Source organism: Linepithema humile, chromosome 7 (genome assembly GCF_040581485.1).
Source record: "Linepithema humile isolate Giens D197 chromosome 7, Lhum_UNIL_v1.0, whole genome shotgun sequence".
NCBI classification, from domain to species: Eukaryota; Metazoa; Arthropoda; class Insecta; order Hymenoptera; family Formicidae; genus Linepithema; species Linepithema humile.
In genome coordinates this window covers 6,419,284-6,446,833 of record NC_090134.1, presented here as the reverse complement: position 1 = coordinate 6,446,833, position 27,550 = coordinate 6,419,284, and the positions used below count along the sequence as shown (strand labels likewise).

The 27,550-nt window shown below is 43.9% G+C and overlaps 1 protein-coding gene and 1 long non-coding RNA gene across 3 annotated transcripts; one reads left to right on the top strand and one right to left on the bottom strand.

Annotated features, from left to right (window-relative positions):
- Positions 1–22: 22 nt before the first annotated feature.
- Cad89D (cadherin-89D) lies at positions 23–27,455 on the bottom strand. 2 transcript variants are annotated; one of them, XM_067358800.1, is made up of 22 exons: positions 26,883–27,455; positions 17,786–17,953; positions 12,880–13,010; positions 12,655–12,810; positions 11,351–11,459; positions 10,526–10,728; positions 10,215–10,343; positions 9,074–10,019; positions 8,518–8,676; positions 8,095–8,272; positions 7,362–7,623; positions 6,965–7,268; positions 4,592–6,291; positions 3,801–4,013; positions 3,505–3,593; positions 3,359–3,442; positions 3,196–3,264; positions 2,720–2,923; positions 2,181–2,384; positions 1,628–1,792; positions 1,011–1,354; positions 23–627 (listed from the first exon to the last, which is right to left on the bottom strand). In XM_067358800.1, exons 2-22 carry the CDS (start codon positions 17,892–17,894, stop codon positions 596–598), a joined length of 5,790 nt encoding a protein of 1,929 aa, XP_067214901.1. In that variant the 5' UTR covers positions 17,895–17,953; positions 26,883–27,455; the 3' UTR covers positions 23–595. The 2 variants fall into 2 exon arrangements, with proteins under 2 accessions (XP_067214901.1, XP_067214902.1); XM_067358801.1 differs by lacking the exon at positions 26,883–27,455 and adding an exon at positions 20,839–21,379.
- Positions 23,364–25,778, top strand: LOC105667662 (uncharacterized). Its single transcript, XR_010891152.1, has 3 exons — positions 23,364–23,873; positions 24,400–24,603; positions 24,901–25,778. It is a non-coding gene; the product is annotated as an uncharacterized lncRNA (long non-coding RNA).
- Positions 27,456–27,550: the final 95 nt, after the last annotated feature.

Below are 27,550 nucleotides of genomic sequence, written 5' to 3'. Positions count from 1 at the left end.
ATTCAAATCACAATAACTTTTTTTAAATTTATTATCTTTAATAACGACTTACAACTATTTAATTAGAAACATGCTAGAGTATAATATAAATTACACGTATGTTACACTTTGTTACATTTTACAAACGTATAAATTATATATTAAATAAATCGGCTAACATGATCGAGAGTATAATCCACTCTCTTTAATAGACTCTTTCTCATAAAATGTATCTGTACACGATAAAATCATACAATATATTAATTTACATATTATATTCATCTCACGTTTTAATAATTGCGCGATAAATAATCTTAGCGATAAATAATCTTAACGATGCCACCGCGCTACGATGTATCCTATGTCGATTAATCAAAAAGAATCATGGAAGATCGAATATCGAAAACAGTATATCGTGTATTTACAGTGATGAGTGATTCTCTGATTCGACGTGCGAATACTTTGGCAACGAGATGACACTGTGAGCGGCGTACAAAAATAATTTATACGCAAATTTGTATTAAAAAAATAGTTAAACTATCGTATAAAAATGTTCGCAGCCGTTGTATTCCGGCGCTCCTTGGAAGTTTGCCACTTTTTTTACAAATCGACGGTACTAATAGAGCATGTGGCTGGCTCTTGATGTACCTGCGAAATAATTATCTGTTCAGTTTCACTACATGTGCGCCATTAGGGATGGTATCAAGTTCGGTACCGTATTTAGTTGGCGTGAGAACAGGATCAAGAGACTTCTTACGTTTCGTAAAACTAAAATTATATCTGGTTCAAGTTTCGTCAGCGGTGAAAAGACTACCCACACAAATTAGGTCTCAAGAATATAAATACGTAACAAAATCATCTCTTTTTCATTAAATTTTGAATTAATTTTACACGACAAAATTTTCAATAGTAGTTTTACTAAATTTGTTATAAAAATATTTAATGTTGCATAGAATAATTGCTGGTCGCGGGTGATAATTTTGCCAAATAAAACTTAGTCGCGAGTCTCGTTATCATCGATTTCGACGTACCGTGAAGAGTCGACGTGTTCGGCAGTGAGCTCCCCAACGAGATCTCCGTTCCCGGGTGCTCGTGTATCACCGTCTCGGTGATATTGTTCTCCGCTTCGGAATGCGCACGGCGATGCTCCGCTTTCCGTCTGTTCTCGCTGCCGACGCAGCAGTGTTGTTGTTCCCGCTGCATCGTCATCTCGTGGGTATAAACAGATTCGCCGTTCGAGAAAGAATGAAAACGTTGCTGCCGTTTCGCCGCTAAAGTTGCCCGTCTCCCGACCACGCTGGCGATTTCATGACTCCGTGAAATGTCATTGCTTCGCTCGCGACGCTGAAGCGACTTGAGCGAGTCCTCGTACCCGCTGAAAGAAAATACAAGAAAATTTTGCACGGGCGATGGGGAGGGGAAGACGAGAGAAATATTTCAAATAAATTGGTGGGACAATTTTACAGGATATACAGGTTGACATTGGGATCGGCAAAGCTTAATCTATTATCGTATTTTTTTTATTTTTTTTTAAATATTATTTCCAACTTACAATATTTACAAATTAGATTTAATTTTGAGCAAATCGCATCTCGTATTGATCAAACCGCGCTCAAGTGACAAGAACTTGCGCTTGAAAGCTACTTACTTGCTGCTTTCACCGCTGGAAGGACTGGATGAGTGACTGCAATGGCAGGAAGTGCGCGCCACGATACCAGAATCCTGACCGCTGGAATGCAAGGATGTCGCGGATGCCTCGAGGCCTTTCAAGGTACCCGTCGATCTCACCGCATGTTTTCCACCCCCACTCATTCTGAAAATAACCCGTGGCAATGGCGTCGTCAATGTTGCAAGATGCTCCGAAATTTCCCGATACAACAGAATATAATAATATTCCGAAGCAAAAGAGTCAAAGCAATCCTTCGGATTCAAGACGCTTCGCTAATTAAACTTCAAGAATCTTTTCTAGATTAATTTTCAAACGGATTTTAAATTAATGAAAATTTTATTCGAAGGATATTTATCAAATAAAAATATTTAATTTATGAAATTCATTAAATTCAATACGTATTTTTCGAATATCTTTTAATTTGCACGATATTCATTTTTGCATGATAAAATAATTGTTATAAATATATAATCTATCAGAATCACTGATGTTTCTCGGCTCTCTAATAATCTTATTCAAGTCACAGACTTACGTGTGAAAACGAACGCAATTATTGCCATGCTCGCATATACTCTGACGCCTAGACATCTCAGAGCAGAAGGGCTCGGGATCATAATGGAGCCCATCGACGAAGGTGGGGAAGAGCGGCGGCTTTTGCAAAGTGCCGGCGGGGTCCGTTAGAGCGAATCCGACCGGGCCGACCGTCGAGAACATGGCCTTGTCACGTCGTCTACGACTAACGAATGGAATTCGAAATTCCCATTTAGAATATGTAGTTTGCAATGATAATGGAAATTCAGCGTTTAAATCGGCCGACGTCAATTAAGCGAACAAGACACCGATTCTCGTTCCATTATTTTCTTACACAATTAACTAACATTATTGGATTTAGACGGAATGTGTGTTTATGTGAGCGGTAATAAATAAATAGTTTGCTTTGACAGAAGGAAAGAGACAAAGATAAAGAACAAGATTCTTCAAGCGATATATTTGGGAGTTAGTGTGGTAGCGTAGATGGTTGTGTTGATGATTGAATTAGATAACGAGCGAACAAAATTATATTTTGCATACCGTTTATTGCGACGAACGCAAGTAACGCATAGAGCGGTCACGAGGGCGCCTACGAAGACGACGCAGCCGAGCACCACGACACCCACTTCGAGGGTGGACAATAAATAACGTTGACTACCTCTACGTGGAGCGTTACCGGCGATTTCCAGTACTCGATACTCATCCAGCTCGCGTTTTATGTCCATCTTTTTGCTAGTGAAAACACTGAAAAATTACGCGTAGACATATCGTTAAATCATTCCCGCGAGCTTTCTGCCATAATTTAATATAAATAGAAAAAAATGAACTTGAAACTTTGTGTTAAATATTAATTAGATTTAACGATTAATTTAATTAAATTAATTTAAGTGAAAATTTAATTTTATTTTTAATTAAGTTTTACTAAATTAACTCTCTGTTCATTAATAAGGAATTTCCAGATGCAGATAAGAACGGTAAATTTGAAGTATTTTGTATGATCGATAATGATTTATCACCTGTGCAAGGTATCCATGTCAATCATGATATTCAGGTGCGGGTCGATCGCGTATAGATAAACGTCAGTGCTGAAAAATAATTTCGAGGTTCAGCGGGCGTCCGTCACTTTGATAATGATATCGCATTGCATCATCCATCAAAATCGATCGGTGAATTACTTACGAGGCTGCGTCGATCAAGTTCTTTTCGATGTGCGGCTCCAGCTTTCTCACTCGCACGTCCAAGCCGGTGACGTTTTGCAGCGCGCTGAAAGATACGATACGTATATTCTGTGTGTTCACTCGCGATAGCGCCAAGTAGAAACTTACATGGTAATATTCTCGAGCTGAGACTCGATCTCGATAGGTTTGCGTCCCATGACCATGACGACCTGCTTCTGATCGTCCAACACGTACACCTACGGAGTTCGTAAGCGAGTTGTGTACGTCGGATAACGGAATACGGACTGTCAAGGTCGGCACCGGGTGTGGGAGTTTCCGTCTCTTGAAACATCCCATTTCCCGGCGAGGAAATTAGCCCCGGGGCGTTATCTCTAACGGCGAGTAATTAAGATACATCGCGCGCGGCGCGATAGCGCGAAATGTAGGTATGTTTGCGGACTTACGAAAACGTTGGCGATGCTGCTGCGCCCGTTCTCGGCGCCCCGTCTGTCCGTGGCCTTGACGTCGAAGCCGAAGACGCGGCCGGCGTCGCGGCCGAAGCTCGTCACCGATCGCACTTGACCGCTGAGCGGGTCAATGGCGAAGCGCGGCGCGTCCTCCCGGCCGAGAATCTGGTAGCGTATCTCGCCGTTTATCCCCAGATCCGGATCTTCAGCCTGCGCGATCCGGAGCCAAGTGCATCCGAATAAATTCCATGACATTTTAAAGCCGATAGGATTTTCAAAGCGCCCTCCACTCTCTCTCTCTCTCTCTCTCTCTCTCTCTCTCTCTCTCTCTCTCTCTCTCTCTCTCTCTCTCTCTCTCTCTCTCTCTCTCTCTCTCTCTCTCTCTCTCTCTCTCTCTCTCTCTCTCTCTCTCTCTCTCTCTCTCTCTCTCTCTCTCTCTCTCGCGCGCGCGCGCGCGCTTCGCGAGACTTCGCGGCGCGGCGCGTAATTAAAATTTCTCGATTACGCAAGAACTTTATCTCAGACGTAATATACTACGAAACAATACCTTTCATTTCATTAGTGCAATTCCGTTATGCAATTAACGAATGTCCTATATATATATATATATATATATATATATAAGCTACGGTGAAGGGCGCCGTGAAAAGCTATTACAGAAAATTAAATCAAGCCCGAAGGGACTTGTCAGAGATGTTTGCGAGGAGGAAAAGAGCGGACAAAAGCCGCCTAAAACCAAAATGGATTAAAGAGCTCGGTTCACTTTGAGTCGTCGCTGCTGCACCTACCTCTACTTTGACGACCTCGTAGCCGTAGTGGGCAGTGACGGGTATAGCGGCGAGGATGGGTCTGTCTTTGGACTTGAATCTGGGCGCGTTGTCATTCACATCTTTCACCCTGACGATTACTCTGGCTTCGTTGGGCGCCAATCCGTTGAGTCTCTCGCCCACGATCGGGTAGATCATCACCGGCATGCCGCGGCCGATCTTCAGTCGATCGACTCGCACCTTCGTTTCGTATCGATCTCGCGCTTCACGGTCGACCTCCGTCATCAGATACAGCGAACCGTTTTTAGGATCGATCGAGAAGTGATCTCTTCCGTCGGAACCGTCGGCCACGACGCTGTATCTTATATGCTCGTCGTGATAATTGTCGGCGAGGTCGAGCTGCGCGATCAGCAACGGCACCGAGGCATTTTCGTCAACCTCCACCTCGTAGTATCGATGCTGGAAGGTCGGTATCTTGCGCACCTCGTTGTCTTCCTCATCGTCGACATTCAGTACAGTAACGCGCACCACGGCAGTGGAAGTGAGGCTAATCGGTGAGCCGAGATCGCTCGCTGTCACGATTAGACGATAATCGCTCTTGGTTTCGTAATCGAGTCTGGCGATAGTCGTGACGACGCCTTCTTTACTGTCCATTGCGAAGTACTGCTTCTCCATCCCACGATCTTGATGGTTCAAATCGAACAGAATCAATCCGTTTCCATTGCCGGCAAAGTCGCTGTCGTTCGCGTACACCTTGGTCACTTGTGTGCCAATCGGACCGTTCTCCAAAACGGACACCCGATAGACTGGGAATTGAGTCACTTGCTCCAGCTCGTCGTAGCCGTGGAACGTCGGCGCGTTGTCGTTCACATCCAGCACGTTGATCTCCACCTCGACGGAGGAGCTCAGACTCGGCGAGCCGCGATCGCGAGCGACCACGAGAAGACGATGAGTCGTGACTCGCTCCCGATCGAGAATCCCGCTCACGCGTATCGTACCCTCGCGCGAATCCACATCGAACGATCGCGACGCGTTTTTGGCCAGCCCCGAGTCTTCGTGACTGGTGATCAATTCGTAGCTTAGATCGCCGTTCGCGCCGAAATCGACGTCGATCGCTCGCACCGTGCCGACCGCGCGATTGACGTACGCGCCCTCAGCCACGTCGAACGTGTACCAAGATTTATCGAAGACGGGCGCGTGATCGTTCACATCGGTTATACGGATCCGGACGGTGATGTTGTCCGTGAGACCGCCAGCGTCTCGCGCCAGGACGAACAGCCGGATGTCCTTTTCCGGCAGCAGGCTCCGAACGACGGATATCTCGGCCGTGTGTGGATCGAGATGGAAGTATCGCCGAGCGGTGACGTCGTATCGACGTGGCAAGGCTCGACCGGAAATCGTCTCGTTGCTCAGACTATACGTTATCGCCGCGTTCGCGCCCTCGTCCTTATCGTCCGCCAACAGGCGGATTATTGGCACGCCGATCGTCGTGTTCTCCGGCACCAGCAGCAACGGCGAGCGTCGCCTGCTGCCGTCCGCCGAATTATCGGCTTGCGCTCCTCCGTCCTTCGTCTCGTCCTTTTCGGTGGATGTATCGACATCCGGATTCTGCGATACGTGCACTCCCTGATCCGGCAGGACCACCATCCGTATAAACTTCGGAGCGTTGTCGTTCGCGTCGAGCACCGTTATTCTCAAAGTGCTCTCCGACTTCAGACCGCCTGTGATGCAAGAATTTATTTCCAAACCGTCGTAAATCCATATTTTTTTACAATTTTTGATACCATATTTTTTATCGTGCATCTCTATTTTTAATTTTTCCATAAATTATTAATGAAAGTTTACGAAAAGTCAAAAGATGGAAAATTGATTTTGATAAATTTTAAATTGCACAGCTTGTCAAAGGATCAAATGTTTCAAAATATTACTTTTTTTATTTGAAAAGGAAAAAGAACTTTATCGAGAATTATAATATAAATCAAGAGAATATAATAAAATGATTTAAATAATAATAATAAAATAGGTTCTTTAATGTAAAATCAATAAGTCAAACGGAAAGCTATTAAGAGCCGCGAGCGCGATTATCTGTGCGCAGCGTAAATGTGTTTCACTCCAACATCAATTTCCAACCAAAATTTTCATGTGAACCAATTCTCATGTGGTCGAAAATTGATGTTTGAATGAAATATATTTTACGCTGCACACAGATAACTGCTCTTAATAGTCTTCCGTTTAACTTAAAAAAAAATTTCCCTTATGCATCCAAAAATTAAAAACTTTTCACAAGTTTTACATGAAATTGTAAAGAAATATTTGCATTAAATTTCATCTCATTGCAGCATTTAAATATTAAGCAAAATTATTTTTTAACAGAGAGTTTGTGAATGAACCTACCGCTGTCAATGGCGATTATTTGAAATTCATAATTCGCCCTTGTCTCGCGATCCAGAATCCTATTGTCGGTGCCCGCGAAATACACTTGGCCCGTTGTCGGATCGATTTTAAACAGGCTGCTACCCTCGCCCCGCAGAGCGAACTCAAAGTCCTGATTTTGCCCCTCGTCTCTGTCGTTCGCCGCAATCGGATTCGTGAGGGTGACTTCCGTGCCCGCAGGACTGTTTTCCAAAATCCGGGCTTCGTAAATAGACGACGTGAATTCCGGTGCGTGATCATTTTCGTCGTCGACGATAAGTCGCACCTGAACGTGCGAGTTGCCAAAACAATGATGATTAAAGCGACGGATAAAGCCAAGGTATTGCGGGATTGCGGAAATGCGCCGCGGAAAGTTTACCTGAAACACGCCCACGCCGCGCGAACTCTCGGCAATCACGGTGATGCTGTAGTTCTGCCTCGTCTCGCGGTCCAAACCCTGAGGAGCGTAAAGAGTGCCGTCGCTCATGATGGCGACATCGGGCACATCCTGCTGATTGACGATAAGAAATTCAGTGCCAGACACAGTCGACGCCGTGCCGTTGTGCGGTAGCACTTGGCCGATCAACGCGCCGGGCACGTTCTCCTTTACATGGAAGATCAGCGGAGCGGTGGTCATTCCCCTGCAATCAACGGTCGTCGACTTTTGAATAAGCAAATGGTATCCTCCGAAGTGGCGCGAGACCCTTGACCTTTCGACGCGTCTTCGACGGCTAGGACAGTCGGGCAAATCTGCCGTATCGATCTCGCGACGGAGCGATATGGAGTGTTGCGAGACCACGAGCTCTCGCGAAAGACGTTGCTTAAATGGCGACACGCGTGAAGAAGAGATTCACGAAGATAATATAATTTCGCAACGAAAGCGCGCTGACTGGCGGTGTGATTTATTCGGCAGGTGTTTAACAATTCGTAAATCAATCTGACGTTAATTAGCGAAGCTTCCTAAAGCACAACCGGCAATTAGAGAAAACGCGGAAGGGAATTTGACGCGTGTCCCGCGCGTTTTCACTCGGTTCCCGTTCGCCGCCTCGCGTTCGAAAGTGTCATAAAGGTGTCGTTGAAAGCGACCGGTGCGTTAACGATGTTTCGCTCACTTCGTCAAGACGCCCCGCTCGTCGCTCGGATCCACCACGTGGATCGAAACGTTCGTGATGAGCGTGAGGTCCCTCTCGTCGGTGACGACCGCCTCGAAGTCGTATGCAGATTGGTCGAAGCGCCCGATCTCCTCCACGACCGTGATCGTGCCTGAGCGCTCCTCCACGGCAAATGGAACTGAAATCCCATTGCGTATGTATGCAGCATGTGTTACCGTATTTGCATGAATAATACAGGCATTTTGTGCCGCTTCCGGCCGCGCGCCGCACGGCATATATTGAAATTAGGGCGCACCTGGGGGGATGCGTGGGAAACGGGTTTATTAGACCGTTAAGAAGTCGCGAACGTGCGCGCGCGGCTTTTAATTCCCGCGGGCAGCGTGGATTAATTAACGCGACGAGCGCTGTGTCGCATGTACCCACCTCCCTCCTCGTAACCGTGCAGCAGATCGTAGATGAGGTCGTTGGTTTTCACGGCGTCGTTCAGACGAATCTGCCCGACGCTGGTACCCACAGGCACGTCTGCGCCGACCCAGAACTCGTAGGGCGCGCCGATGAAATCTGGTTCCCATGAATCTGGACCTGAAGTGCGCACAAACGCATCGGCTAACATCTTATTAGCGAAAGCCTATGAGAGCTATCAAGCGAAAGCGTTTCTCGGTCGAGCGGCGGATTTAACGATAAAAGGATCCTAAGTAATTATCTAGCTTTGCGAATTTCTAATTCTCAATTTTCCTTTATTACAGTACAAACACGTGCAGTAAGAAACTATAATTATATTAAAATCGCTAAAATTGTAAAAATTTTCCTTTTTTCTGAATTATTATTTCTGAATTAACGTTGGCTTTTAATAACAGTCCGAGAAATCTCTCTTAATTAATTATAATATTCTTCAATTACACGGAATTTCGAAATATTTTTTATTTTACCCGAAGCTTTTCGAATTTCAGTAAATCCGCCGATTAATTTGCATACTCACCGTCCGCTCGGAAGACGTCCACCGTTACAACCGCCAGAGAAAATCTTCTCTCGCTAGGATTCGCCGGTTGATCGGCCGCTTCCACAAAGATCGCGTGTCTACCTTCGAGTATCGGGCTCTCCGACGCCGTGATCACGCCCGTGCTCTCGTCGACCGCGAACGGGGGTTTGCGCAGCGTGGAGTTACCGGGCTTCTGCAAACGGTAGCGCACCAGCCCGTTGGGGCCCTGATCGTCATCCACCGCGTGCACCTGGCCCAGAACAGTGCCAACTTTGACATCGCTCCGCGCTACCAGCTCGTAAAGATTTCCAGGCACGAAAATGGGATTGTTGTCGTTGGCGTCGAGCAGACTGACCTCGACATCCACGGAGGATGGCTTTGAACCGACGACGCTCGGTCTATGCTCCACGGCGTAGACCTTCATCTTCAGATGATCGCGCCTCTCGCGATCCAGGACCGTCTGATCTCTGACGGTGAGCCAGCCGGATCGTGAATCCACGGAAAACGCACTGTGCGAATCCTCCAGCTGATAATCGAACCGGCCGTTCTCGCCCTGATCTTTATCGCGCGCGATTACCTGCAGTACGCTGAAGCCGTTCGGCAGATTCTCCACGATGCTGATGTTGTATAGATCGACCTCGAACTGCGGTAGATTATCATTCAAATCCAGCACCTCTACTTCGACCCGCGCGACCGTCATCTTCAACGGGTTGTCCACCTGCGACGCGTGTATCTGTAGGTTGAACGTATTGCTCGGCAGACTCCGCTCGGCGTCGAGGTCGATCGCGCGTTTCAGGAACAGCGAGCCATTCTTCGGATCGAGATGGAAGAAGCCCCGCTCGTTGCCGGATATGATATCGTATCGCACCGGCACGTTTATGTCGCGATCGCGGTCGGCCGCGTGAATCGGATTGGTGAAATTGATCTCCGTGAAGATTGGATGCTTCTGCGAAATGAAGAATACACCGCGCTTCAGAATGCAATAACATCGCGTTGAAAAAATTATTGAACGAGATTGATCTGAAAAACTTTATTAATTTCTGCCATTAATTTTTGTTCGCCTTCCGAATTATCTTTCATTCAGAACAAGAGTAATTTCTTTCTGAATATTCTATATACTGAATTAATTTTTCAATCGTACCGGAATAGGATAGAACTCGTAGATTTTCGCCTTGTAAATGTCCTGCGTGAACTTCGGATCAAGATCATCGTTGTCCACTACGGTTATTTTCACGGTGCTGTTTGTGCTTCTGGCGGGAACGCCTCGATCCTAAAGCATTGCGTTATATTACGTCATAAGACGCAGGAATTACTATCGCGAACCAATCTGGTTTGTCATTCATTGCTAAGTCGCTATTGAGCAATTTCTAGCAATATATTAATTATCATAAATTAACTATTTATCAACATTCTGCGGTAGAACAGATTATAGAGCTATATTCGTGTACTCACGGTCGCGGTAATAATCAACGTGAACTCGCGATCTCCGCTGTCGTAGTCGATCTGCTTGCGAAGTATTAAGGCGGTTCTGTGTCCGGATTCTAGGGAAAATTTCCCTTGCTCGTTCCCCTTCACGATGGCATAATAGACGTCGCTGTTCGGCGTGTTCGGCTTGTCGCCATCCAACGCGTGAATCCCGCGAAATATCGTCACACCTGCGCGTTTTCATATCGCATCTTTATACTGCACATTAACTTTTCGGTCGCGGCATGCGAGAGAGCCTCTTTGAAATGCCGATAAGCGAGAGAGAAACACATTACAATCACAATGTGCTATCCCCCGATTTATTATTTCCACATTGAAATTCCACATAAAAGTAGAAACAAATTCAGCGGAAAGTCGATCGCGTAAATTTTCAGTAAATCTTTGCACTATTTGCTTTGTTGCGATTTCTATGCGGCAAAATCTCCTCGTTTCAAATCGAGCTACGTGATCACAGTTTCGGCGAATTTATTTCATTCGTTTCCAATTGAAGGATTTCACTTTTTAACTTTTTGTCCAGGGAAAAAAAAATTTCCGCAATCGACTCTCCGCGATTTAAGGTTTAACATAACGAAATTGCAAGACCGGTCAGAAAAATGAATGTCAGACACCGATACAACTATAAAACGTGTTCAAACGCAATAGACCGTGCAGCAATTTTATTATAGCGGTGAATTGCGTGACATATAAAGCAGATGGAGGGGAGAAGGGGGGAGGGGGGAGAATATTAATTAGTTGAAATTTAGGTGCGGCAGCAGCGATTTACGATATCGCTGGCGCGTGGCTGTATCTCACCGACTGGCGTAAGCTCGTCCACTGTTACGTGATAAGGCGCATCGACAAATTGCGGCGCGTGATCGTTTATATCCTCCACGTAGACCGTCACTGACAAATGCGACGATACCTAGGCACAAACGGCGAAACATAAGTCACACAGGGGTGGCTGCTACGCTCGATCGCTCTTCCGCTCCGCGTCGCGGGCCGCGTTTCCCGACTCTCTAATCCATGCTGAATTATGCGACGCCACAATGCGTTTCACGGATTCGCTTTATATTGCGGCTCGTAAAACTCCGATATACGTGTTTCGAAGATGAAAAAGAATCAATGATTTCCCGGGAAAACCGGTACTTTGCATAATCCATCAATTCGAGCCACTGGCGAAACGGCGGCGTTTAGGCGCATACATTAGGCGAGCGGGATCGATGCGAGAGAGCGAGTGAAGCACAAATCTGGCGCGCGGACAGCCTACACGCGAAAGCCGTAATCATCGGTAATTTAGTCGGGTAAATAGTGTGCGGTTGATGGCGGGATTGTGTCGGGCTATTGATCACCACTTTCGGCTCGTTTCTTCGCGCGTTACACTTGTCGCGGGCGAATATCTTTGAAAGCAAGGTAAGTCGGGTGCTGAATTATTAAAAGGCAGAAAGTGGACCGAGAGAGAAATGCCGATTTGCATCCTTTGGCGCGCCCGACAATGGTTTAGGCGGACAAAGCCTGAATTTTCTTCGAGCTCTTATAGCTTTGATCCAGAAAATATTGAGATATTTGCATAATTGCATAGTTCGATTAATAAAAAATTAAAACATAACGAACAGCAATATTTCTGTGTGCATATTTTTGATTCCGGAAATAATAAAAAAAACTGTAAGGTTTTAAAAAAATTCTTTTTACGTAATATATGTGAAAAAAATATAAAAGAACAAATTTTATATCGACATTATAGAGTTGTTAAATAAATACAATGTTATGCATGCATTAACTCTTGCTGCATTTGGTATTTCACGGAATTGTTACGTAAACGCTTATCATTATGCGAAATGAGCTGAAAACCGGTAAAGTCACTGTTACTCGTATTGAACCGGTCGCCGTGCGTTCTAATTTTATTCGGATTAAACCCAAAACTAGAAATACAGCAAAAAGTTCATAATGTTTTTTTTTTTTTTGAAGAATAATGAGCAACACCGATTAATGGGCGCATAGAACGGAATTCAGGTAAAATATTACCAAGTAGTAAATTACTCTCGAACCGGTATTTTGAATTTTGCCGTGTGCGCGAGGTTAATGGCCGTTAAAATATCGGTTGTAGTTGCATGACTTACCAACGAGTCGCCGGTGCCTGAATCGCAAGTAACGCGAAATTTTAATAGGTTCCTCGGAGATTCTGCGTCCACCAAGTCTTCCAGAGACTGCGCCAGGATCAAAGAAACATGCGTTTTATTTGTTTCCTTGTAATCAAAGAAACCGGCGTCCTCCTCCTGCGAAATTCGTGCTGTCATTTCACCTTGTATAAGAAAGAATTAATACCAGGAAATTGCAGCGTGTACCTTGTCGACCGGCATAATGACGAGTCGATTTCTCGGATGAACCTCCAGTGAAAGAATTTCAGTCCCCCTCTCCAGATTCTCCGGTACCCTTATGAATTTCAGATACTCTCCGACGGGATAAAACTGGCATCCTGACGAAAATAGAACGTGCGATTTTAAGCTTATACGTGAAATTGATTAAAACCAACCACGAGCGGTTGCGAGACGCCGGAAATTAAAATACAGCGAACGGAATTCGCAAGTGTGCCGGTGTTCTTGAAAGAGATGAGTTTAATCGAGTTATTTTCATTCCTATTTCTGTTCCCATCGTCAAATAAATAGCAAAAAGACCGCCGCGTGTCGAATACGATGATACAAACAGCGTTGTTTGCCTTCGCCAGTTATGCGTCAATTTCCGCCTACTTTTAGATAAACTTTGCTCTCCTTCAATTTACTTTCGAAGTTTCTGACAAGGAAAGGTCAATAAATCGATAAATGCAGTCAAAATAAAATATTTTGAAATTTTTAAACAGTTATGTACTTTTTATCACAAATATGAAAGTTTTCCTCTCAATCCTCTTCTCTCTAGAAAGATGTATCAAGATTTTTTAATAATCTCCGATTAAAAGACGACGGTCTTTAATTAAAGAATAAGAAATTATTAAAAAAAGGTTTAAGAACGATAAATAATTAATTTTTATTATGTTTTGTACGTGGATAAATATTGAAAGAGCGCAAACTTTCGTTGCCATTAAATTTCTCTGTAACACTTAAATAATGGACCTTTTCGCTTGCACAATTTACCATGTAGATCAAGCACTTCGTGTACGTAGTGCATTAGGATGATCTCGTAATTCGAACCTCATGCAACTCCCTTGTTAGCGAAAACTATCAAGCACTCGATGAAATCTTACGCAGTTTATAATCGTTTACACTTCTAAAGCTATGGCGAGGCAATTTTTCTAAAGAAAAGTTGATCTCAGATTAATTAGGAATTATCTCAATTATATCATGTCAATTTAGAGGCACTCTAAATTATTTTCACACCTTCAAGTAATATGAAATTTAATGAATTTATTATTCGAGACTTTTCATTTCCCATTTAAAATAATAAGCGCTTAGATCTGGCACAGGTTTCCTCATTCAAAGCCAGCGTGTGCGTCACGTGTAAAACGCGATTCCCGACTTTACGCTATTGTTACGTACCGCGCTGAATTGAGCGCGCGGAGAGAACACGGCCGACTAATTATCCAGCATAATCTGGACGCAAGAGTGAAACATCGCTTCCGACTGCGAAAGGGAATAGACCGAGATAGACGATGGCGGACGCTGCACGCGCGCTCGTTGTTGTACGGCAGCTCGAAGGAAGCCTCGATCTTATCTCAATTTATTCAGGGCTCGGCTGCGATCGTTCAGCCGATCAAATCGAGGAAAGCATCGCGCTGAGCCCGTGCTCCGTTACATTTGCAGATTTTCGAGACGGTTTAATCATCGCCCCGCAGCGCCCGTGCCTCGTTAAGATACACTTGCGGCTGCCTCGCGAAGGCTCTTTATCTTCGCCTTTCAGTCGTAAAAACGTCACACGCTGACGGTTCGCCTCCAACGCTCGATATCTTATACTTGCGCGGATCATCTTTTTAGTCTCATCTAAGCTTTTTCAGCGGCACTCCGCTTGAGCTGGGCAATTGCACGATGTAAACACTTCTATGTTTTATATGCGATGTTGCAAAAACTCCTCCGTAGAGCGCGTATCAAAAGATGAAATCAATCAGCGGCGAAATAAAGGATGTTGCAGACTAAAGAAATGCATAATTTTTTTTTGCATTGTTTTACGTACCGCGTGACAATTTTTTTTACCGCACAGATAAATGACAACCGCACACAAGTAGAGAGAGCCGGATGAGAAACGATGTTTCTTGTTTATAAAATGGAATAATGATAATGTTTGCTCGATAATTTTTTCCACCACGATTTTATCACGGAAAATTGTTCGGAAGGTCTTTTAGGAAACAAGCTTTATCGTCTCCGCTCGCCCGCTAATCTTATCTTTTGATACAGTCTGTATAATGAACGCGAGGAAAGGCGGTTCGCGTTAGGGTTTCTTGCGTAACATTATCGCATCCTGATCTCATAAATCTCAATCCACTCGAAGTAAGTTCGAGCTTGATGCATTGTTATTCTGCCCTATTTATGTCGCGGCGGGTTAACCCGGCATCATTAGTTATCCCGCATCAAAGCGCGCTCGACCGCTCTCTCGGCGCGACAAGTGCCGATCCGCGTTTTGTAGCCGACGCCGGGTTTTGAACGGCTTTAACTAGATCGTGCTGCAGGTGGCCGGCCCCGTACGTACTTATCACGTTAGACTTTCACCTTATCGCACAGTGAATGTAACGTAGCTCGCGATTATGAGGTGGACGCGCGCGCTCATGCGTACTCGCCGGTCGAACCCCGTTAACTTTTTCGCAGCGACTTTCGTCGGCTGATTGAATTATATCCGCCAGAAGACTTTCTTGCAATCATTTCTTTTCACATAATTTTTTTTTATAAATACCTTTTATCAAAGCAAAAGTTTTAATTTCCCAAGCAGATGTTCCAGCACTTTCTTCGGTTTCGACAAGTGAGGAAGTAAAAGCGTTCGCTTTGTTTCATCCTTATGAAACCACTGTCGATTACGCGCGGTAACTTGGAATATCAAATGTTCTGGATGGTTTTGCAGCGGCACGCTCGAAACCGGTGAACGATGGCGCGCGCCGGACGCGGATCGGTTATGCCTTAATTAGGAATTTGCTTAGACGGCGGAACTAATTGTGAAACTTACGTCTAATTATCATCAACGTAGTAAAATATGGTTAAAAATAACTTTACACTTTCTAACCGTCTCAAGCGACGCCGATCGAGGCATTTTCTTGCGAGATACAAACATCGATCATGTTCCTGCCACTTTCTGATTCAACAATCACAATACGTGCACGGCATATTATGATTTTAATCAATGCCAAGAGATTTAATGTATAAACGACGGAAACAATCAGTTTGCGCTGCGTTATAAAAATTGCCGTCACGAAGTTTACGATTTTACAAATTTCTCTCATTAATAATTCTTACGTAAATTTTAAAACAAAAAAACTAGTTTTTTGTAGTTTAAATAACTATTTATATATTATCCTCATATCTACAATTATCTTTTCATTTTATCTAATTTACTTTTATACGCTGACTTCATTTCTAATGATCCTCCTAATTGCTTTTCTAATCGCTGTGTTATCGCGAGCTCTAGATCAGCGTATGTTTTGCGGCCAGCGCGGAATCTCTGGAAGCTTCACTTTCCAGATTCGGAAGAGGAAGGACTGCGGACGTTTTAAAGGAATCACTTCGCGGGAATCGCATCTCTCCCTCTCTTTCCGTCTCTCATCCTCTCTGTTTCCCTCTGTCTCCCGCTCCGCGTCTGTTTCTCGAGTCGATGCGAGAGGAGGATTACGTTTGAAAGGCGAGCGGGCCAAGAAAATCGCGAGCGAGCGTGCTCGACACATCTCCATCCGAGAACGCACATTATATGTCGTATGCGACAATGGGTATACGCTCGCTGGTATATACATACACGATGATATCCGCACACACGAATACACGCGTCGTTGCATTTCCAGGAATAAGCCCGCTCCCTGAAGCTTTGATGAAACTGGGCCAAGGTCAGCCGGCTTTTTCGGCCCTTCCGCAGCTTCTTCAGCCCGGAGTGAACGCTGCGAAGCGCCCGAACATACATGTTCTTCAAGTTCTCAAGTGGTTTTTACAAGAATATATCTGCGCATGAACATCTTGGAAATTTTAAATAATCTTAACGGATGACAGAGGGAATAAGTAAGTATAAGTATTAGTTCAGCAGTTGTCAGCGTCAAATTTGCGAAATTTTCGGCGTGTAATTTAATGAAATAATAATTCCTGAGAAATTACGGGGCACGCTCTGCCGCACGGAGTCAATCTCACTGCCGCAGCATTGCCGGGGCGATGGCGGTGTAATGGATGACCACGCGGATTTTCGCTTGAGAGCGTTTACGAGTGCGCGCGGGTACGCGTCGACGTTAATTTCCAGCGCGGGATTAATCAATTACCGCGCAACGGTAAAACGCACGGGCGATCGAACGAACGTTCGGAGCGCACGAGCCTAACAAGATGCGTTGCGCCGGAGTCCTTAGTGGTTTCGACGGTGGAGCCGACGGAGATTCATTAACAGACCACCTACAAATTGATGTAAACCCGACCGCGATCTCACGATCTAAAATGGTAACGATGGGAATTAACAGTCCATCTCCGGCAGACAGCACTATCGCCGGTATTCGCCTGTGTACGTGTTCGTGTACGTGCAAACTGGCGCGTGTATATGTGCGTTCGCGGGGCATTGTTACCGGCGACAATGCAGGCGCACAAGGGTACACTGCTACTCGAGCGCAAGCTGCTCCATATAGAAGCTAATTAGACTTTAGTTCAAGCCCCCAATAGTCTCAGAGTGCCAAATCGCCGCCTAACTGACACAGATGCGTGGAAGAAACGTCGACACTTTTTGTGTCAAATGTATTAATTCATAAGTTTATCATTTAATGAGGGTTTAAATCTTTATTAATGATTTTTATTGGATCAAATTTCCTTCGACGAAATTAATTAAGAAACAATTATCGAAAAACTAGATTCTTATAAATTAATGGAATAGGAAGAGTAATTAGAATAGAAGCTTTTAATTATGAATCATAATTAAGCAGTTATGTTTAATTAAATAAATTGTAAGAAAAGGATAGAGAAAAGAATTCATGTTTTGCTCATCTTTTCGACATATGTTGGAACGTTTATTTTTCCACGTTCTTAAATCGGTATAATTTTTGCAGAATCTTCGAAACTACGGATTGAGAGAGCAACAATCACACGTGCGCGCACATACCTGTTACATCCTGCACTCGGACGAGGAAGATGAGCAAAACCACCGCAATCAGCGTGGAATGCGGCGGTGACGAGGAAAACGTGGACGCCGTCCTCCTTCGTTGCGACATTTTTGGTCCCTTCTGCTTCCGGTCTGCGCGTCAGTCACGCTGTTCCCTCTCGTGCATCCCTGAAATTATTTGCGGTGAGTCGACAACGCCTGGCGGGGTCCGCCGCCGACGAGCGCGGAGCCGTGACGATGCATCTTCGCAGGTTGCACTAATTGTGAGTGCAACGCGCGCGCCAAGGTGCATGCTACATAGCAGGTAGCCACGCGCGTCCTATAAAAGGCGCGCTGCTGCCACTCGGCGCGATTAAGGGAGAAACAATCAAGCCTCGATACGCAGAGAGGAGGGGAAAAGTTTATTTACCTTTCCCCTGTGCGATTAACCTTACGCCGAGCGGAAAGCAGCGTGCCAGTTTCGCAATCGAGATCAGCGCGAGATTCAATCCCGCTGATGCACTGCGCGTTTTGAAACTGCATCGCACGCACGCAATGTCGTTTCATCACGTCGGAAGAAATTCATTTATATTCTGAATATATTCTAAGCAATCTTATTCAATCGCAATTTTTTCTTGTACATAAAAAAGGGAAAGGAGTTTCATAACGTAAGATAATTATTATTGTTGCGAACTTTTATAATCGTTTCTTGCGCTTCGTTTGAGAGCGTATTTTATTGTTTAAACATAACAACATTCATCATCTCCGAATTTTAGATTAATTTCAGATTTTTTAAGTAAAGTTTCATCTATCTAATTTTGTGACACAGCAAGAAGTAATACTTTCAGAATAATACGCTAATTTTCCACCATTCAGGCTGATACGATAGATTACTACAAAAAAGCTCGCGTGTACGCGCGCAGAATGCGAAAAACATATAGCGACAAATCGACGTGAAGATCTATGCCGAGGTTCTTGCATATACTGCGATTTCACTTTCGACGGAACAAGCGACCGTAACTCGAACAAATTGACGTTACGCGATTCGTGCCTGTCAATCAATTTAATATTTTCTGAAGAATTCTCTTAGGAGTTCTAGATTTTTTTTTATCTCCTTTTCCGTGTCTTCGGAGACGGAGATACGTCAAACCGTTTCTTAAACGTTCCTTAAACGTTCCTTAAACGTTGATCATGCACGCGAAATTCAGGATAGAGAAACTTCCGATTACAAGTTTATACGTTTCTCTCCATCGTGCGTCTGCATCTTATTTCTTCTCTTTCTACCTCCGTTCAACGCCGGGTAAAAGGTGAAACTTTCGCTCCGTTTCTTACATTGCGTTTCACAAGTGAATGTCATTTATCTCGTCCAGGTCGCACATGTGTGCTACGCATCATCGATGGCGCGATACCGAAACCACGAAACTAGATTTGCGAAAAAAATTAAATGTCCATTTTCGAAAAGCTTAAAAATAAGTAAGAATAATATTCAATCTATTTTTTAACATGAACGAGTTCTTACATGAACGAGTAAAATGAATAAACGATAGTATAATGAGATATTCACATCGTTCATTATTCTTTTTAGAAGCGCGACTTCGTCGTCTTTTAGGGCAATTCGATAAATGGAACTTTCGCTCGCGCGATTATCTGCGGGTTTCGCGTTTCACGAATGAATTATGTCTGCCGCAAAAGAGGAAAGCGATTCCGCGACGTTTATCTCCGCGAGAAAATGTGAAGCGGCCGATAAAACGTAAAGCCCATTTATAGATGACCTATTCGAACTGGTGAAGTAGCTCTTATCGATTCGCCGGACCGAATAATAAAAATCAGTTGTTCGCAGCATCAACGATTGATGTAGAAAATCGTAACCGCGTAGGTGTTTCCGAAATCCGAATGACGGATCGAGTGCGGCGCCAGAAGCTATCCGAAGAATTGGCTCTAAAAGCGTGCATACTGAAAGATTTCATGTCCGTTCAAGCGCGCTTCTCCTTCGAGCTCTTATGAGTTGTGTAATACATATCGATACTTCCTATGTGCAACAGTAGAAATGAGCCAGGAAGACTTTCGCTGTTTATTACGTGTTTCGAGTGAGCGGACGGTAGCAGTCACGCTCGGATGAAGTTTTTAAGCGCCATCGAGCCGATATAAAAATAGATCAATGATGCTGACCGTTCACCGCGGCGGCATATAACATTTTATAACTTTGATGCTATGCGAGCGATTTCTCATCGATAAGCGAGGAGAGGAAATGAGGGATTATCGAGATGACAACGTGCCAGAGAGCAAACGACATTGACCACAATAACAACCGTTCGTGAGATGCTAATTAAGGTGTGCTTCAATCATATTTTACAACATGCCATTGTAAAAAATTATCTGAAGGATGTAGGAATGAAAGTTAATATTCCTCATCTTCTAGAACTTCTGACAAAGTTCTGAAATAATTGTCACATGCACAGATATAGATTATTCAATCGTTTATAAATTTTATAATTGAAGTAAAAATTAATGTGATAGTGATCTAGGTCGCTTTTTTAAGAAAACTGGAGGGAAAAAAATTCTATGAAACGTCAGTCTTGATTAATAAAATCTCCTTGAATTTTTTTAAAGGTTTTGCATGAATTAGAAAGAATAATTTTTTTAAATCAAACGTTAATCAAATTAAAAATATTTTGTTATAAACTTTCGCCTGAAAATAATTCGCAACAAAATTTTTATGATAAGACTATACTCTTAACGCGATATCGATAAAAGTTGTGGAATATGATTTGCTTTTATATCCCTGATTTCCAAACCCGGCAATATTGGTTACCGTCCGTTTTTCGTTTGCTAGTGACAAAATGGTAAAACTTTCGCTCTAGTTCGTGCTTCACGAGTGAGCGGGATTTGTCGCGGTTGACTGACGAGTGTACACATTGCCGATGCACGCCGGTCGATGCAGCGTGTGGTGCCGACCCAAGAAGAATCGATTCCGCGCAATTATCGCCGATGTCATACTATGACACAGATTTTTTTCGAATCGCATGAGAAAAAAAAATCAAAAATTATAGAAACGTACGCGATACTTCACTGACCTTGTTCGACCGCTGGCGGAAGCTCGGCGGCAACAATGCTTCGACGTCCGCACCGGAAACCCAAGGTCTCGGCGTGCACACTACGAGGACACTCGCGCGACACACTCCGACCGAGTGAACTGTCCGGCTTCCTCGTGCGAGGTAATAAAAGCGAGCGAACGACACTGTTGTTGTGGACGAGCAAACGAGATCTCCTCCGGGATTCCTTCGAGTGTGCAACTCTCTCTCTCTTTCTCTCTCTCTTTCTTTCCCTCTCTTTCGTTCCCCTTTCTCTCTCTTTTTCGGTTGGACACGGTGTCGAAAACTTTCGCCCGGTTTCGCGTTTCACGAGCAACTGGCACTGGCCCCGCGATCGGCCCGTCGATCGCTAGCATTCGCTACTTTCGATGCACGTTTGTCGTCGACCTCCCCGCGAAGGAGACCCCCCCTCTGGAACTCTCGCTTCCGTTCCCCTGTCGAACTTCAGGTGGTCCGAATCGCGCGGCACTGCTACGTGCCGCGAACGCGCCGAGGAAGGAATGGCTAAGTGTCCGCTTCACGTACACAGCCGTACCTACTCTCAGTTTGTACCCCCCTTTCGCGAACGGAGTACGTCCTTTCGCTTTCAGCGGCCACTGACCACCGACGGTGCCCCGGCTCGCCGTATAGCACCGCGAGGTACTTTACTTCCTTCGCTCCGAGATCCCCTTCGATGCATTGCCGCGAGTCGCCTCGCAACATCAAGCGTAGCTTGGCGGCGTGACCTCAGAGATCTTCAGGTGTCTAAGAGGCTGAAGGCGCAGCGCATTATAATGACATTCGCTTCAAGTTCACGGCCTTTTACTTGGCGCTAAAATGGGATTTAATTAACTCCGGCGCATTATCCTTTTTTAAGACGAGAATTAAGAGGGATTAATTTCTTGATTTAAATCCACGTTCCACAGTTAGTAATAAATGATGGAATTCGTAAAGTCAGATCTTTGACGATTCAATAGAATCAAACAGTAAATAACTGCGAAGACGGGATTCTATACTTGAAAATATGCGTTAATCAGAACGCAACGATTTGCAACATTTTTCCAAACATTTTACCGTTCATGATTTTCTTATTCGAATAAGACTTTTAAAGCTGCATCCGATTGCTCGGTTTGTTCTCAAGTGGCTGCAGCGCGGAATGGAATGACGGACGTATCTCGTAAAATATTAGGAGACCAATCAGCCGGCGCAACAGCGGTGCAATCGCGGATCCGGATAATAGCCAAGATTTCACCGTGGCGGACCGTAGAATTTATCGGCTCGCATAATGAGCTTTTCGCAAGCGGCGAAACAGAACCGTTTCACCATTGACATTTGCATAGTATTATCGAGCGTGCCAAAAGACAAGAAAGTCCGATGGCACTTTCGTTCAATTCCCCTCTGGTCGCTAATTTCAGTCTTGCAAAGTTAATGATAATCGGTGTTAAGAAGGTACGAATTACCTTACGATTTAAAAGATCTCTTCCTATTCGTGCTCGGACAGTTAAATGCAAAGTTTGCCGGACGCTTTCAAACTTGCAGACCTTTTGCAGCGTTTCTGCATTCCGTTGTGCTATACAACTTTGTTTGCGTCCTATGGGGAAAAGATAATAATCGCCGGCGCCGTCTCGTCTAAAGGCGACTTTTTCCGCTCTTTTCTTTTTTCATGTTCTCGCACTCGCCTCCGTTCGTCTTTACGAGCAATCGGCGGGAGCGAGCTGGTTTTAGGGTGGAAAAATTATTGGAATTGGCGGTTGCGCGAGTGCTGTTGTCTCGATGTTCCGCCAGAGCCCCAAACTTTACAGAACACATCCGTAAAAGTGGAGGAGGAAATAACTTGGGCGGAAGCAATCGTCAGGAACAAAACCACGCTCGTGAATTGTGCCATTGACATAAAATTACGACTGTACGTCATTTATATAAATAGCGAAACTGTCGTCAAATCTGTTCTGCTTTCGAAAGTACATACAGCTTTTTGCGAAACGCTATACGGCATGGTTGTTACATTCGTGCGTCTCGTGATTAAGCTTTTCGTTTTTCTAGACGTTCGCGGAGTCGCCAAACGCCATCGTATTTTTGCGTCCGAACCTTGGCCTCGTTTACGTAAAACGGACGAAGCAATTCGTAATAAGTTAGGCCGACGTGAGAGCAATTGTTTTACAACTATCGAAGCAATCGATCGCGCGGCTGCATCGCATGTACCGCATCGGTTTGTGCAGACCTTAGAGCTCGGAATAATGCGACTGCGGCGGACAGGCCGCTGGCTGCACACGAGCCAGTATTTAAGAGAATTCCGTCTCGTGCCAGCGGGGGCTACAAGTCGTCTCGCGCGAGTGTTCCAGATGTGAGCTTTTAACTATACGTATACGAAACGTGCCAGACCTGCCGTGTCACCTTTTATCCGCGAGCTCTCCGATCAATGCGGAGATTTTTCCTTAATAAAAATGTCGAGAAGCGCTATCAGCTCTTAAATTAATTGCGAATTAAGAGCTTTTTGAAAATTAAATTATGATGCAGATACACGAGAAAATTCTATTGTTTATTGAATTTTAAATTAAACTTTAAAAAGAATTTTTCAATCATGATTATTAATTTTTATTCATGAATACATTTACAAACACAGATGGTCGAAACCGCGTTTCATAAATATACATTTTGCCGACACCGCTGATTCGAAAATGTGTGAAAGCCGCACAAGGCGGTATGTTGTACTTCTTTCTCGCGATTTGCGATAAATCGTGAGCTGCCTGCCGTGCCGGACAATGTCGGCCATCGGCGCTTTTCTCGGACGGCGACGTCTCGCGCACTTTAAAATCAATCGAAAGCATCGAAGAAAGTACCTCTACTGTCGATTTTTCACTTTGCCGCGACGACGACCTCTCCTCTCGTTTCTTAAGTTCAAGGGGACGCTCTCTTCGGTTCGTCGCAGCGGCGAATCAAGGAAGTATTATCCGTCGCGGCTGATTACACCTTATTCCGAAATGATGCTCGTATCCAAGGACGACGACTCAATCTCACGCCGCTCGAAACGAACGTAAGAGGTACGAGCAATTTTTTTCTTTTCCATTTTAGCTCACATTTGACGAAACTCGATGGTTCGATAGATTGTTATCGTCGCGAGAGGGTTCGGCAATATATTTCTATCCGATTAGATCCAGAAGCAACGAACTGTTTATTCGAAAGTGGAATAAAAATGCATGAGAAATCGCGAAAGCAGTTTTTTCTTCCCTCGAGAGTTTAGTGTTGCGAATTTGAAGCTAGAAGCGCATCGCTTGTCGAGTGACGCTTTTGTATAAATATTTTTCATTTTATTTCACATAAAAAAAAATTATATATTAAGAATTATACAAGTAAGATAGTAAAATAGACTTCACAACTGCCAATTTTTTTATAATAACTTTAGCATCAGCGAATATTATTTTTATCTTATAATACGAAGTCACACAATGTCCGAATCCGTTTGACTTGAAAGTTCAGAATAGCGACCGGATTTCATTCCGGATTGATCTACGTTAGATTATAGTACTGGTTTTCCAGTCTGGTTTACGTTTGTTATACGGCGTCCAGGAATATTCAGGAAGACGTGAGCGCAGCGAATAAGAAACTACTAAAGACCAGTGGACCATGATAGTGGACCGCGGAGCTGGACCGTCGCGCGTCGCGCTCGAGCGGTCATCGGCGAATACGCCGCTGTAAAGAGCTCGAGCGGATCATCGCTCCAGCAGTAATGAAGGATTTCGTTGGGTTTAGCGGGACGGTGCGCTCCATTCGGTAGGCATCGCCCGATAGTCGAGCGCGAACAGATTTGTATCGTCGAAATTGCATCGCGATCAAGTGAACATACGAGCAGTTTCTAACCGAATGAGTCATAATTTGTGACTCCTTATTTGTAGGAAAGCGAATGATAAGTTAACTTTTAAATTCGTGGGGCCTACTTTAAAGAAAAAAGTGTTATAAAATAAGAAAACAATTGTGCCGTAATAGATACGTAAAAATCAATGACAGTATAAAATCTACTTTTGGTAAAAATTTGTTGAACTTTTCTGATTGCTGAAATTTTGATTGCAGATTTCCGCCCCTACGGGCATCAAGGGAACGATACTTCGCACGGCGCGAAGAATGCGCGTGTGAATTTCCACGTGCCCTTTCGCAGAGAATGCCACGAGAACGAAATATTCGCTGCACGCTCGCATTGGGAGAGTCAGGAACAGGACCAACCACTACCACAATTTCCATCGGCGCGCGGTATCCGGTCGATCGCAATAGAATTATACAATTAGCGCGGGCGACGAAAAATTCGATTCAAGAACGATCGCCAGTTCTCCTACGTAACGCTGGTCCTTGAGCCTTACCTGCAATGTTCAAAGTGTCGATAACCACTTCAGAATTGTTAACATTGTCGCAATATTTTTCACACATTAACTTTAAATATTAATTTATTACACTAACGTGAATTATACGTGAATTATGACTAGTACTTAAAAGTTAACATCTTGCTCGCAGCACTTGTGAACAACTTGCTCAAGATATTCGTAACACGCATTAGCGATGCGCATTCAGATAACTGTGTTGAATTCCGGTCTTTCGTGCGGATATCAAGTAATCGTGTGGGCCTGTATTGCGACGTCTTAGCGAAGCTAACCGAGTGGCTCGGTAATTGCCGCTACTAGTACCGTTTAACCCGTAACAAGTCCTTTCGCGAGGAGACATAACGTACGCAAAACTTTAGGCAAACATATGTAGTCCAAGTTTCTAACAAGATATATTCCTGCGAGCGAACACGCAGGTCCGTAGCCAAGGCAAGCACGAGCAGCGACATTCACTTGTAATAAATTTAAATACTGTCTTGTTAACGATTTATTGGACATCTTGTATAAAATTATAGGAATCGCGGTATCAGACTTGTCCTGTTTTCGCTATTAAACTTTTCAGATTTTCTCTTCCAATCTTTTTACTATTTATATTTTTACTATTTCCGCTTACCTGTTTAATTTTTTTTTAATTAAATTTTTCGAACAGTGGCGTGTGTAGAAACATTAATTGAATCTGTTTCACCTGTAGATTTTGTTCTCCCAATTGCAATGACCGATAATTTTAGATCCCTTCTGCTTCTACTAAATTTTTTTTTTTTTTTTTTTGATAGCTGTGAACCTTGACCTCGTCACCTCCCCCGGAAAGTTTCGCGAAACGAGAGCACTTTCGGTCCACTCCACCTTGCAGCTGTTTGTAAACGGAACGAGCGGCGATCGAGTTGAAATTCAAGCGGCGCTTCTACGCTCGATCGCCCTCAGAATAAGGATTCTATCTTATTCTTCTGCTATTTCCACTTTTTTTTTATTTCGTTTATCGGCAACCGGCTAGCCCCGTGACCCGCTTTCGGGCAGTCCGCGTGTAAAGAAGTGCAGGCTATCATACATTACCTTTTTATGAATATATTTCACAGTGCATGTTGACTGAAATATTTCATAGTTTAAATAATGTCGAGCGTATCTCTCTGATATATAATTATACAAGTTTTAATATGTGTTCAAAAACTTTTACAACGTACGTCCAAACTTGAGAGAATGGTAACTGGATTCATGACATTTAATAGATTTATTATGTGTTTTGCGAGACGTAAAATTGCATTTCTATAAAAGTAAATAACTGTGCGATATACGTGAAAAAACTATTAACATAAAAATATATTATAGACCAATAAGAGCAGTTGAGATATTAATTCAATACACTTGGAAATCTGAAATTTGTGTACAGTAATACATTATTTTTATAAAAATTCTGTAGTATAAAACTAAATTATTTATCAATGTACGAATGTCAATTTAACTTCTGAGCGTATATTAAATTAATTTCGCACTATCAACCGCACCTGTGGCTTTTATCGGCCTATAATACCTAACGATTGAACATCAAACTGCTTGGTTAAAATTATTACAAGTTACGAAGCGCGTCGCGTCTCGTGCAGATCCATCCTTACTATCGCAACCGAGACAAATATCGAAATACTCGACTTGAGTACTTGAACATCGTGACGAATCGACTTCGCTTACCAGTAATGCGTATCCATCGATGCGATATTCCAGGCATGTTTTGCGATCCTCTTTCTCTCGCGCGAACGATCGAGGACGCTGCGCGTCGCGTCGCGCACGATTCACGATTCACGAGTTGAATGCACTCGAGATCACCTCGGCCTATCGCTTCTACACGATGCTTCTTGCCGAGCCGACGGCCGACCGTACACTGGGCCGGGTATACTTACTCCTGCCCACCTGGCTAGCGTAGATCCTGCTAGCGGCAGATGAGAGGACCTGTTTCCTTCCGGGTTCTGCGCGATCGCTCGCCTCCTCACTCGGTCCAATCACTTTGCCATCTTTCGTTCGGCCTGTCATGCTTCTTAACGCTTACATAATCGTTCGGTGATCTTTCAGCGATTCCTACAGGTGTAACAGTTTATCTCTAGCATTCTTACGTGTTCCGAGCTTCAGCTTTTATAACGAACTTTTAATTTAATTCTATTCAAGCAAATCTTATTTAATATTGATTGGGAATTGAGATTTTTTTCGCTTAATTCCTAAAATTCTTGATTTACAAAAACCTTTTCATATTCGAAAACTACAAGTATCTCAACATTTTTGTTTAAAAAAATCAATTCTAATTTAGTCAATAAATCTATCAAGCAAGATAATGTCATTTATATCAGAAATCATTATCAAAATAG